This window comes from Lampetra fluviatilis, unplaced genomic scaffold (assembly GCF_964198595.1).
Source record: "Lampetra fluviatilis unplaced genomic scaffold, kcLamFluv1.1 SCAFFOLD_1039, whole genome shotgun sequence".
Taxonomy (NCBI): Eukaryota; Metazoa; Chordata; class Hyperoartia; order Petromyzontiformes; family Petromyzontidae; genus Lampetra; species Lampetra fluviatilis.
The window spans coordinates 17,510-31,424 of record NW_027621815.1 but is presented as its reverse complement, the minus strand read 5'-3'; the positions used below and the strand labels follow the sequence as shown (position 1 = coordinate 31,424).

Below are 13,915 nucleotides of genomic sequence, written 5' to 3'. Positions count from 1 at the left end.
ACTCACTCACTCACCCACCCACTCACCCACTCTCCCACCCAGTCACTCACCCACCCACCCATCCACTCACCCACTCACTCACCCACCCACTCACCCACCCACCCACCCACTCACCCACCCACCCACTCACTCACCTACCCACCCACTCACCCACTCACCCACTCACCCACTCACCCACCCACCCACACGAACCAAACACACAGACGCCCGCCACGGATGGAGTTGCCAATTCCACGTTTTATTTTGAACACCACCGAGAGAGACGCACAGAACCGGCGACTTGCCTCTCTGAGCCAGAGGGGAGTGGTCACGTGAGAGACACGCCCACCGTGACGTCAGGGGGCGTGGTCTACACCAAGGGCTGGGTGAGTGGGTGGGTGAGTGGCTGGGTGAGTGGGTGGTGAGTGGGTGGGTGAGTGGATGGGTGAGTGGGTGGGTGGGTGAGTGGGTGGGTGGGTGGGTGGGTGAGTGGGTGGGTGAGTGGGTGGGTGAGTGAGTGGGTGGGTGGGTGGGTGAGTGGGTGGGTGAGTGAGTGGGTGGGTCAGTGGGTGAGTAGGTGAATGGGTGGGTGAATGGGTGAGTGGGTGGGTTTGGTGGGTGGGTGGGTGATTGAGTTAGTGGGTGGGTGAGTGGGTGGGTGAGTAGGTGGGTGGGTGGGTGAGTGGGTGGGTGAGTGGGTGGGTGGGTGAGTGGGTGGGTGAGTGGGTTGGTGGGTTGGTGAGTGGGTGGGTGGGTGGGTTGGTGAGTGCGTGGGTGGGTGGGTGAGTGGGTTGGTGAGTGGGTTGGTGGGTGGGTTGGTGAGTGCGTGGGTGGGTGGGTGAGGAAGTTCTTCACTTCTTCAGAAAGTTCAAGAATTCTGAAAAACAGACATTATCATCATCAGCTACAGTATCATCATCAGCCATCAAATATGCACTGTGAATGGGTGGGTGAGCGAATGGGTGAATGAATGGGTGAGTGAATGGGTTAGTGAGTGAATGGGTGAGAGAGTGGGTGAGTGGGTGAATGAATGGGTGAGTGGGTGAGTGAATGGGTGGGTGAGTGAGTTGGTGAGTGAGCAAGTTGGTGAGTGAGTGAGTGAGTGGGTTAGTGAGTGAGTGGTGAGTGAGTGGGTGAGTGAGTGCGTGAGTGAGTGGGTGGGTGAGTAAGTGGGTGAGTGAGTTGGTGAGTGAGTTGGTGAGTGAGTGAGCGGGTGAGTGAGTGAGTGGGTGGGTGAGTAAGTGGGTGGGTGAGTGAGTGAGTGGGTGGGTGAGTGAGTAAGTGAGTGAGTAAGTGAGTGGGTGAGTGAGTTGGTGAGTGAGTGAATGGGTGGGTGAATGGGTGGGTGAGTGAGTGGGTGAGTGAGTGAGTGGGTTGGTGAGTGAGTGAGTTGGTGAGTGAGTTAGTGAGTGAGTGGTGAGTGGGTGGGTGAGTGAGTGGGTGAGTGAGTTAGTGAGTGAGTGGTGAGTGTTTGGGTGAGTGAGTGGCTGAGTGAGTTGGTGAGTGAGTGAGTGAGTGCGTGAGTGGGTGGGTGGGTGAGTGAATGGGTGAGTGAGTAAGTGAGTTGGTGAGTGAGTTGGTGAGTGAGTGGTGAGTAAGTGGGTGAGTGAGTTGGTGAGTAAGTGGGTGAGTAAGTGGGTGAGTGAGTTGGTGAGTGAGTGGGTGAGTGGGTGAGTGAGTTGGTGAGTGAGATGGTGAGTTGGTGAGTGAGTTGGTGAGTGGGTGGGTGAGTAAGTGGGTGGGTGAGTGAGTAAGTGAGTTGGTGAGCGAGTTGGTGAGTGGGTGAGTGAGTTGGTGAGTGAGATGGTGAGTTGGTGAGTGAGTTGGTGAGTGGGTGGGTGAGTAAGTGAGTGGGTGAGTGAGTAAGTGAGTTGGTGAGCGAGTTGGTGAGTGGGTGGGTGAGTAAGTGGGTGGGTGAGTGAGTAAGTGAGTTGGTGAGTGAGTTGGTGAGTGAGTGGTGAGTAAGTGGGTGAGTGAGTTGGCGAGTAAGTGGGTGAGTAAGTGGGTGAGTGAGTTGGTGAGTGAGTGGGTGAGTGAGTTGGTGAGTGAGATGGTGAGTTGGTGAGTGAGTTGGTGAGTGGGTGGGTGAGTAAGTGGGTGAGTGAGTTGGTGAGCGAGTTGGTGAGTGGGTGGGTGAGTAAGTGGGTGGGTGAGTGAGTAAGTGAGTTGGTGAGTGAGTAGGTGAGTAAGTGGGTGGGTGAGTGAGTGAGTGGGTGAGTGAGTGGGTGAGTAAGTGGGTGAGTGAGTTGGTGAGTGAGTGGGTGAGTGGGTGAGTGAGTTGGTGAGTGAGATGGTGAGTTGGTGAGTGAGTTGGTGAGTGGGTGGGTGAGTAAGTGGGTGAGTGAGTTGGTGAGTGAGTGGGTGAGTTGGTGAGTGAGATGGTGAGTTGGTGAGTGAGTTGGTGAGTGGGTGGGTGAGTAAGTGGGTGAGTGAGTTGGTGAGCGAGTTGGTGAGTGGGTGGGTGAGTAAGTGGGTGGGTGAGTGAGTAAGTGAGTTGGTGAGTGAGTAGGTGAGTAAGTGGGTGGGTGAGTGAGTGAGTGGGTGAGTGAGTGGGTGAGTAAGTGGGTGAGTGAGTTGGTGAGTGAGTGGGTGAGTGGGTGAGTGAGTTGGTGAGTGAGATGGTGAGTTGGTGAGTGAGTTGGTGAGTGGGTGGGTGAGTAAGTGGGTGAGTGAGTTGGTGAGTGAGTGGGTGAGTGGGTGAGTGAGTTGGTGAGTGAGATGGTGAGTTGGTGAGTGAGTTGGTGAGTGGGTGGGTGAGTAAGTGGGTGAGTGAGTTGGTGAGCGAGTTGGTGAGTGGGTGGGTGAGTAAGTGGGTGGGTGAGTGAGTAAGTGAGTTGGTGAGTGAGTGAGTGAGTGGGTGAGTGAGTAAGTGAGTGGGTGAGTGAGTTGGTGAGTGAGTGGGTGAGTGGGTGAACCTCCGTAGTTGACGTTTCCGTTGTTCACTTTCCCGGGCGAGGAGATGAACTTCTGCAGGAGGCTGCTGTCAATGTTGAGGGAGGCCAGGATCCCCTTGATGGTCTCCACGCTGAGGAACCCAGATCCATCCTGCAGAGACACACAGAGACACACAGACTCATCATCACCACGCAGACACACAGACTCACCACCACACAGAGAGACACACAGAGACACACAGACTCATCATCACCACGCAGACACACAGACTCACCACCACACACAGAGACACACAGACTCATCATCACCACACAGAGACTCATCACACAGAGACCCATAGACTCATCATCACCACACAGAGACTCATCACACAGAGACACACAGACTCATCATCACCACACACAGACACACAGACTCACCACCACACAGAGAGACACACAGACTCATCACACAGAGACACATAGACTCATCATCACCACGCAGACACACAGACTCACCACCACACAGAGAGACACACAGACTCATTATCACCACACAGAGACACACAGACTCATCACCACCACACACAGAGACACACAGACTCATCATCACCACACACAGAGACACACAGACTCATCACCACCACACACAGAGACACAGACAGACTCATCACCACCACACAGAGACACACAGACTCATCACCACCACACACAGAGACACACAGACTCATCACCACCACACACAGAGACACACAGACTCATCACCACCACACACAGAGACACACAGACTCATCATCACCACACACAGAGACACACAGACTCATCATCACCACACACAGAGACACACAGACTCATCATCACCACACACAGAGACACACAGACTCATCATCACCACACAGAGACACACAGACTCATCATCACCACACACAGAGACACACAGACTCATCACCACCACACACAGAGACACACAGACTCATCACCACCACACACAGAGACACACAGACTCATCACCACCACACACAGAGACACACAGACTCATCACCACCACACACAGAGACACACAGACTCATCACCACCACACAGAGACACACAGACTCATCACCACCACACACAGAGACACACAGACTCATCACCACCACACACAGAGACACACAGACTCATCACCACCACACACAGAGACACACAGACTCATCACCACCACACACAGAGACACACAGACTCATCATCATCACCACACAGAGACACACAGACTCATCACCGCCACACACAGAGACACAGACAGACTCATCACCACACACAGAGACACACAGACTCATCATCACCACACACAGAGACACACAGACTCATCACACAGAGACACACAGACTCATCATCACCACACACAGAGACACAGACTCATCATCACAGAGACACACAGATTCATCACACAGAGACACAAAGACTCATCATCACCACACACAGAGACACACAGACTCATCATCACCACACACAGAGACACACAGACTCATCACCACCACACACAGAGACACACAGACTCATCACCACCACACACAGAGACACACAGACTCATCATCACCACACACAGAGACACACAGACTCATCATCACCACACACAGAGACACACAGACTCATCATCACCACACAGAGACACACAGACTCATCACCACCACACACAGAGACACACAGACTCATCATCACCACACAGAGACACAGACTCATCACCACCACACACAGAGACACACAGACTCATCATCACCACGCAGAGAGACACACAGACTCATCATCACAGAGACACACAGAGACACACAGACTCATCACCACCACACACAGAGACACACAGACTCATCATCACCACACACAGAGACACACAGACTCATCACCACCACACACAGAGACACACAGACTCATCATCACCACACACAGAGACACACAGACTCATCACCACCACACACAGAGACACACAGACTCATCACCACCACACACAGAGACACACAGACTCATCACCACCACACAGAGACTCATCACCACACAGACACACAGACTCATCATCACCACACAGAGACCCAGAGACTCATCATCACCACACAGAGAGACACACAGACTCATCATCACAGAGACACACAGACTCACCACCACACAGAGAGACACACACAGACACACAGACTCATCATCACCACACAGAGACCCAGAGACTCATCATCACCACACAGACACACAGACTCATCATCACCACACACAGAGACACACAGACTCATCATCACCACACACAGAGACACACAGACTCATCATCACCACACACAGAGACACACAGACTCATCACCACCACACACAGAGACACACAGACTCATCACCACCACACACAGAGACACACAGACTCATCATCACCACACACAGAGACACACAGACTCATCACCACCACACACAGAGACACACAGACTCATCATCACCACACAGAGACACACAGACTCACCACCACACAGACTCACCACCACACAGACTCATCATCACCACACAGAGACACACAGACTCATCATCACCACACAGAGACACACAGACTCATCACCACCACACACAGAGACACACAGACTCATCACCACCACACACAGAGACACACAGACTCATCATCACCACACAGAGACACACAGACTCATCATCACCACACAGAGACACACAGACTCATCACCACCACACACAGAGACACACAGACTCATCATCACCACACAGAGACCCAGAGACTCATCATCACCACACACAGAGACACACAGACTCATCATCACCACACACAGAGACACAGACTCATCACCACACAGAGACCCACAGACTCACCACCATACAGAGACCCATAGACTCACCACCACACAGAGACCCACAGACTCATCACCGCACAGAGACACACAGACTCATCACACAGAGACACACAGAGACACAGACTCATCATCACCACACAGAGACTCATCACACAGAGAGACACACAGACTCATCACACAGAGACACAGACTCATCACACAGAGAGCCATAGACTCATCATCACACACAGAGACCCACAGACTCATCACACAGAGACACATAGACTCATCACCACACACAGACTCATCACACAGAGATCCACAGACTCATCATCACCACACAGAGACACACAGACTCATCACCGCACAGAGACCCACAGACTCACCACCACACAGAGTCCCATAGACTCACCACCACACAGAGACCCACAGACTCACCACCACACAGAGACCCACAGACTCACCACCACACAGAGACCCATAGACTCACCACCACACAGAGACCCACAGACTCACCACCACACAGAGTCCCATAGACTCACCACCACACAGAGACCCATAGACTCACCACCACACAGAGACCCATAGACTCATCATCACCACACAGAGACCCATAGACTCACCACCACACAGAGACCCATAGACTCACCACCATACAGAGACCCATAGACTCACCACCACACAGAGACCCATAGACTCACCACCACACAGAGACCCGTAGACTCATCACCACCACACAGAGACCCATAGACTCACCACCACACAGAGACCCATAGACTCACCACCATACAGAGACCCATAGACTCACCACTACACAGAGACCCATAGACTCATCACCACACAGAGACCCATAAACTCATCACCACACAGAGACCCAAAGACTCACCACCACACAGAAACCCATAGAATCACCACCACACAGAGACCCATAGACTCACCACCACACAGAGACCCAAAGACTCACCACCACACAGAGACCCACAGACTCACCACACAGAGACCCATAGAATCACCACCACACAGAGACCCATAGACTCACCACCACACAGAGACCCATAGACTCACCACACAGAGACCCATAGACTCACCACCACACAGAGACACACAGACTCATCACACAGAGACCCACAGACTCACCACCACACAGAGACCCATAGACTCACCACCACACAGCGACCCATAGACTCACCAGCACACAGAGACCCATAGACTCACCACCACACAGAGACACACAGACTCATCACACAGAGACCCACAGACTCACCACCACACAGAGACCCATAGACTCACCAGCACACAGAGACCCATAGAATCACCACCACACAGAGACCCATAGACTCACCACCACACAGAGACACACAGACTCATCACACAGAGACCCACAGACTCACCACCACACAGCGACCCACAGACTCACCAGCACACAGAGACCCACAGACTCACCAGCACACAGAGACCCACAGACTCACCACACAGAGACCCATAGACTCACCACCACACAGAGACCCATAGACTCACCACCACACAGCGACCCACAGACTCACCACCACACAGACCCACAGACTCATCACCACACAGAGACCCACAGACTCACCACCACACAGAGACCCATAGACTCACCAGCACACAGAGACCCAAAGACTCACCACCACACAGAGACCCATAGACTCACCACACAGAGACCCATAGACTCACCACCACACAGAGACCCATAGACTCACCACCACACAGAGACCCATAGACTCACCACCACACAGAGACCCAAAGACTCACCACCACACAGCGACCCACAGACTCACCACACAGAGACCCATAGACTCACCACCACACAGAGACCCATAGACTCACCACCACACAGAGACCCATAGACTCACCACCACACAGAGACCCATAGACTCACCACCACACAGAGACCCATAGACTCATCACCACACAGAGACCCACAGACTCACCACCACACAGAGACCCATAGACTCATCACCACCACACAGAGACCGACAGACTCACCACCACCACACAGAGACCCACAGACTCACCACCACCATACAGAGACCCATAGACTCACCACCACACAGAGACCCACAGACTCACCACCACACAGAGACCCACAGACTCACCACCACCACACAGAGACCCACAGACTCACCACCACCATACAGAGACCCATAGACTCACCACCACACAGAGACCCACAGACTCACCACCACACAGAGACCCATAGACTCATCACCACACAGAGACCCACAGACTCACCACCACACAGAGACCCATAGACTCATCACCGCACAGAGACCCACAGACTCACCACCACACAGAGACCCACAGACTCATCACCACCACACAGAGACCCACAGACTCACCACCACACAGAGACCCATAGACTCATCACCACCACACAGAGACCCACAGACTCACCACCACACAGAGACCCACAGACTCACCACCACACAGAGACCCACAGACTCACCACCACACAGAGACCCACAGACTCACCACCACACAGAGACCCATAGACTCACCACCACACAGAGACCCATAGACTCACCACCACACAGAGACCCATAGACTCACCACCACACAGAGACCCACAGACTCACCACCACACAGAGACCCACAGACTCACCACCACCACACAGAGACCCATAGACTCACCCCCACACAGAGACCCATAGACTCACCACCACACAGAGACCCATAGACTCACCACCACACAGAGACCCACAGACTCACCACCACACAGAGACCCACAGACTCACCACCACCACACAGAGACCCATAGACTCACCACCACACAGAGACCCACAGACTCACCACACCACCGCACAGAGACCCACAGACTCACCCCCACGTGACCCAAAAGTGACCCCGATATTAATGAGGCAGACAGGGCAAGGAAATTCCACGTTGCCAAGCCGAGGACAGTCCATCTCGAACCTTGTCCTTGGACTTGAAGAGCGACGTGAGTTGATCCACGGGGATGGGAAGAGACTTGGCGGCCTTCCCGAGGAACTAGAGAAGGAGTGGGAGGGTGAGTGGGTGGGTGAGTGGGTGGGTGGGTGAGTGAGTGGGTGGGTGGGTGGGTGAGTGGGTGGGACGGTGAGTGAGTGGGTGAGTGAGTGGGTGGGAGGGTGAGTGGGTGGGTGAGTGGGTGGGTGAGTGGGTGAGTGGGTGGGAGGGTGAGTGGGTGGGAGGGTGAGTGAGTGGGTGAGTGAGTGGGTGGGTGGGTGGGAGGGTGAGTGAGTGGGTGAGTGGGTGGGTGGGGGGGTTAGTGAGTGGGTGGGTGGGTGAGTGGGTTAGTTAGTGGGTGGGTGGGTGAGTGGGTTAGTTAGTGGGTGGGTGAGTGGGTGAGTGGGTGAGTGGGTGGGTGGGTGGGCGAGTGGGTGGGTGGGTGGGTGAGTGGGTGAGTGGGTGGGTGGGTGGGTTAGTGAGTGGGTGAGTGAGTGAGTGGGTGGGTGAGTGGGTGGGTGGCTGGGCGAGTGGGTGGGTGGGTGGGTGAGTGGGTGGGTGGGTTAGTGAGTGGGTGAGTGAGTGGGTGAGTGGGTGGGTGAGTGGGTGGGTGGGTGGGTGGGCGAGTGGGTGGGTGGGTGAGTGGGTGAGTGGGTGGAAGGGTGGGTGAGTGGGTGAGTGGGTGGGTGGGAGGGTGAGTGGGTGAGTGGGTGAGTGGGTGGGTGGGTGGGTGAGTGGGTGGGTGGGTGGGTGAGTGGGTGAGTGGGTGGGAGGGTGAGTGGGTGGGAGGGTGAGTGGGTGAGTGGGTGAGTGGGTGGGAGGGTGAGTGGGTGAGTGGGTGGGTGGGTGAGTGAGTGAGTGGGTGGGTGAGTGGGTGAGTGAGTGGGTGGGTGAGTGGGTGAGTGAGTGAGTGGGTGAGTGAGTGGGTGGGTGGGTGGGTGGGTGGGTGAGTGGGTGGGTGAGTGGGTGAGTGAGTGGGTGGGTGAGTGAGTGAGTGGGTGAGTGGGTGAGTGAGTGAGTGGGTGGGTGAGTGGGTGAGTGAGTGGGTGAGTGGGTGGGTGAGTGGGTTAGTGAGTGAGTGGGTGGGTGAGTGAGTGGGTGGGTGAGTGGGGGGGTGGGAGGGTGGGAGGGTGAGTGGGTGAGTGGGGGGGTGAGTGGGTGGGTGAGTGGGGGGGTGAGTAGGTGGGTGGGTGGGTGAGTGGGTGGGTGGGTGGGTGAGTGGGTGGGTGGGTGGGTGGGTGGGTAAGTGGGTGGGTGAGTGGGTGGGTGAGTGGGTGGGTGAGTGGGTTAGTGAGTGAGTGGGTGGGTGAGTGGGTGGGTGAGTGGGTGGGTGAGTGGGGGGGTGGGAGGGTGGGAGGGTGAGTGGGTGAGTGGGGGGGTGAGTGGGTGGGTGAGTGGGGGGGTGAGTGGGTGAGTGGGTGGGTGGGAGGGTGAGTGGGTGGGTGAGTGAGTGGGTGAGTGGGTGGGTGGGTGGGTGAGTGAGTGGGTGGGTGGGTGGGTGAGTGGGTGAGTGGGTGGGTGGGTGGGAGGGTGGGGGGGTGAGTGGGTGGGTGGGAGGGTGGGGGGGTGAGTGGGTGAGTGAGTGGGTGAGTGAGTGGGTGGGTGGGTGGGTGAGTGGGTGAGTGAGTGAGTGAGTGGGTGGGTGGGTGGATGGGTGAGTGGGTGAGTGGGTGGGTGGGTGGGTGAGTGGGTGAGTGCGTGAGTGGGTGAGTGAGTGGGAGGGTGAGTGGGAGGGTGGGTGAGTGGGTGGGTGAGTGGGTGAGTGGGTGAGTGGGTGGGTGGGTGAGTGAGAGGGTGGGTGAGTGGGTGAGTGGGTTAGTGGGTGAGTGGGTGGGTGAGTGGGTGGGTGGGTGAGTGGGTGCGTGGGTGGGTGGGTGGGTAGGTTAGTTGGTTGGTGAGTGAGTGGGTGGGTGGGTGGGTTAGTGAGCGAGTGAGTGGGTGGGTGAGTGAGTGGGTTAGTGAGTGGATGGGTGAGTGGGTGGGTGGGTGGGTGAGTGGGAGGGTGAGTGGGTGGGTTAGTGAGTGGGTGGGTGAGTGGGTGGGTGGGTGAGTGAGTGGGAGGGTGAGTGGGTTAGTGAGTGAGTGGGTGAGTGGGTGGGTGGGTGAGTGGGTTAGTGAGTGAGTGGGTGAGTGGGTGGGAGGGTGAGTGGGTTAGTGAGTGAGTGGTTGGGTGGGTGAGTGGGTGAGTGGGTGCGTGGGTGGGTGGGTAGGTTAGTTGGTTGGAGAGTGAGTGGGTGGGTGGGTGGGTGAGTGAGTGGGTGGGTGGGTTAGTGAGCGAGTGAGTGGGTGGGTGAGTGAGTGAGTGGGTGAGTGGGTGGGTGAGTGGGTGAGTGGGTGCGTGGGTGGGTGGGTGGGTATGTTAGTTGGTTGGTGAGTGAGTGGGTGGGTGAGTGAGTGGGTGGGTGGGTTAGTGAGCGAGTGAGTGGGTGGGTGAGTGAGTGAGTGGGTGGGTGGGTGAGTGGGTGAGTGGGTGGGTGGGTTAGTTAGTGGGTGGGTGAGTGAGTGGGTGGGTGGGTTAGTGAGTGGGTGGTTGGGTGGGTGGGTGAGTGGGTGGGTGAGTGGGTGGGTTAGTGAGTGGGTGGGTTAGTGAGTGGGTGGGTGAGTGAGTGGGTTGGTTAGTGAGTGGGTGGGTGAGTGAGTAGGTGGGTGGGTGGGTTACTGAGTCAGTGGGTGAGTGGGTGAGTGAGTGGGTAGGTGAGTGAGTGAGAGAGTGGTGAGTAGGTGAGTGGGTGAACGGGTGGGTGGGTGAGTGTTTGAGTGAGTGGGTGAGTGATTGAGTGGGTTGATGTCTGGGTGGCTGAGTTGACTCATTTGCTCAAACACTAACCCACTGAACCCACTCACTCACCCACTCACCCACTCACCCACCCACTCAATCACTCACTAAGCTCCCCCTGTAAATACTTAAACAGGCGGTTTGGGCAAGTTCCCCACTCACGACCAAACTCAGGTCGCCGGGTTCGTAGCGCAGTGCGCTAACCGCAGCCCCACCACTCACCCACTCACTCACCCACTCACCCATCTACTCACTTAACCACTCACCCACCCACTCACCGACACACTCACTCACTCACCCACTCACTCACCCACTCACCCACTCACTCACCCACCCACCCACCCACTCACCCACCCACCCACCCACTCACCCACTCACCCACCCACTCACCCACCCACCCACCCACTCACCCACCCACTCACCCACTCACTCACCCACTCACCCACTCACCCACTCACCCACCCACTCACTGACTTACATCCATATCTGCTGAGAGTTGAGCTGCGTGTGGGAGCTGCGAAGGTGAAGATGTGAGCCCTGTGACAATCTACTCACAGCCGCAGCACCTCCATTTATACTCAGCGGAGTGTTTACATTCCTCTGTATCCCTCCGCGAAAACCGCACCCCCCTGCATCGAGAAAAAAGTAGTTCCGTCCAACCGTTCGTTCATCCGCTAACTCAGTCACTCACTCACTCACCACCTCACCCACTTACTCACCCACTCAGTCACTCACTCACCCACTCACCCACTCACTCACTCACCCACTCACCCACTCACTCACTCACTCACCACCTCACCCACTTACTCACCCACTCAGTCACTCACCCACTCACCCACTCACTCACTCACCCACTCACCCACTCACTCACTCACCACCTCACCCACTTACTCACCCACTCAGTCACTCACCCACTCACCCACTCACTCACTCACTCACCCACTTACCCGCTCACTCACTCACCCACCCACTCACTCACCCACCTACTCACTCACCCACCCACCCACTCACCCACTCACCCACCCACTCACCCACCCACCCACTCACCCACCCACCCACTCACTCAACCACCCACCCACCCACCCACTCACCACCTCACCCACTTACTCACCCACTCAGTCACTCACCCACTCACCCACTCACTCACTCACCCACTTACCCGCTCACTCACTCACTCACCCACCCACTCACTCACTCACCCACTAACTCACCCACCTACTCACTCACCCACCCACCCACTCACCCACTCACCCACCCACTCACCCACCCACCCACTCACCCACTCACCCACCCACTCACCCACCCACCCACTCACCCACTCACCCACTCACTCACTCACCCACCCACTCACCCACTCACCCACTCACCCACCCACTCACCCACCCACCCACCCACTCACCCACTCACCCACTCACTCACTCACCCACCCACTCACCCACTCACCCACTCACCCACCCACTCACCCACCCACCCACTCACCCACCCACTCACCCACCCACTCACCCACCCACTCACCCACCCACCCACTCACCCACTCACTCACTCACCCACCCACTCACCCATTTCCACACTCACCACAATCATCATCTACATGAGGTGGGGAAGTCCACATCGCTGTTAGAGGCTACCTGGGGAAGCTTTACCTGACCATCAGCACTTGCCCCTACAGCCCCGTGCGAGGCTACCTGGGGGATCTTTGTCTTTACCTGGCCATCAGCACTTGCCCCTACAGCCCCGTGCGAGGCTACCTGGGGGAGCTTTGTCTTTACCTGTCCATCAGCACTTGCCCCTACAGCACCATGCGAGGCTACCTGGGGGAGCTTTGTCTTTGTGTCTGGGTGTGTGGAGTGCCCCAGGGATGTTGGATGGGTGATGGAAAATCAACTTCAGCTGACACCCAGAGGAGGCATCTTGAAGGTGAGAGGGTGAGTGGGTGAGTGGGTGGGTGAGAGGGTGAGTGGGTGGGTGGGTGGGTGAGTGAGTGGGTGGGTGGGTGAGTGGGTGAGTGGGTGGGTGAGAGGGTGAGTGGGTGGGTGGGTGGGTGAGTGAGTGGGTGGGTGAGTGGGTGAGTGGGTGGGTGGGTGGGTGAGTGGGTCGGTGGGTGAGTGGGTGGGTGAGTGAGTGGGTGGGTGGGTGAGTGGGTGAGTGGGTGAGTGGGTGGGTGGGTGGGTGAGAGGGTGAGTGAGTGGGTGGGTGGGTGAGTGGGTGAGTGGGTGAGTGAGTGGGTGGGTGAGTGGGTGGGTGGGTGGGTGAGAGGGTGAGTGGGTGGGTGGGTGGGTGAGTGGGTGAGTGGGTGGGTGAGAGGGTGAGTGGGTGGGTGGGTGGGTGGGTGAGTGAGTGGGTGGGTGGGTGAGTGGGTGAGTGGGTGGGTGGGTGGGTGAAAGGGTGAGTGAGTGGGTGAGTGGGTGAGTGGGTGGGTGAGAGGGTGAGTGGGTGGGTGGGTGAGTGAGTGGGTGGGTGAGTGGGTGAGTGGGTGAGTGGGTGGGTGAGAGGGTGAGTGAGTGGGTGGGTGGGTGAGTGAGTGGGTGGGTGAGTGGGTGGGTGAGAGGGTGAGT

General features: G+C 56.7%; 1 protein-coding gene across 1 annotated transcript; it reads right to left on the bottom strand.

Annotated features, from left to right (window-relative positions):
* Positions 1-494: 494 nt before the first annotated feature.
* LOC144955730 (uncharacterized) lies at positions 495-11,932 on the bottom strand. The gene is made up of 4 exons (XM_078885873.1): positions 11,839-11,932; positions 8,573-8,647; positions 2,895-3,024; positions 495-856 (listed from the first exon to the last, which is right to left on the bottom strand). The coding sequence occupies exons 1-4, from the start codon at positions 11,842-11,844 to the stop codon at positions 831-833; spliced, it is 237 nt and encodes a 78-aa protein (XP_078741999.1). The 5' UTR covers positions 11,845-11,932; the 3' UTR covers positions 495-830.
* Between the last annotated feature and the right edge of the window lie 1,983 nt (positions 11,933-13,915).

What these genes read in the sequence shown, in the direction of transcription:
- LOC144955730 (XM_078885873.1), bottom strand. An exon ending in TCTTCAAGTCCAAGGACAAG is followed by an intron (nt 3,025 to 8,572) that starts GTTCGAGATGGA and finishes GTGTCTCTGCAG; the next exon opens with GATGGATCTGGGTTCCTCAG. An exon ending in CGGAAACGTCAACTACGGAG is followed by an intron (nt 857 to 2,894) that starts GTTCACCCACTC and finishes TCTGTTTTTCAG; the next exon opens with AATTCTTGAACTTTCTGAAG.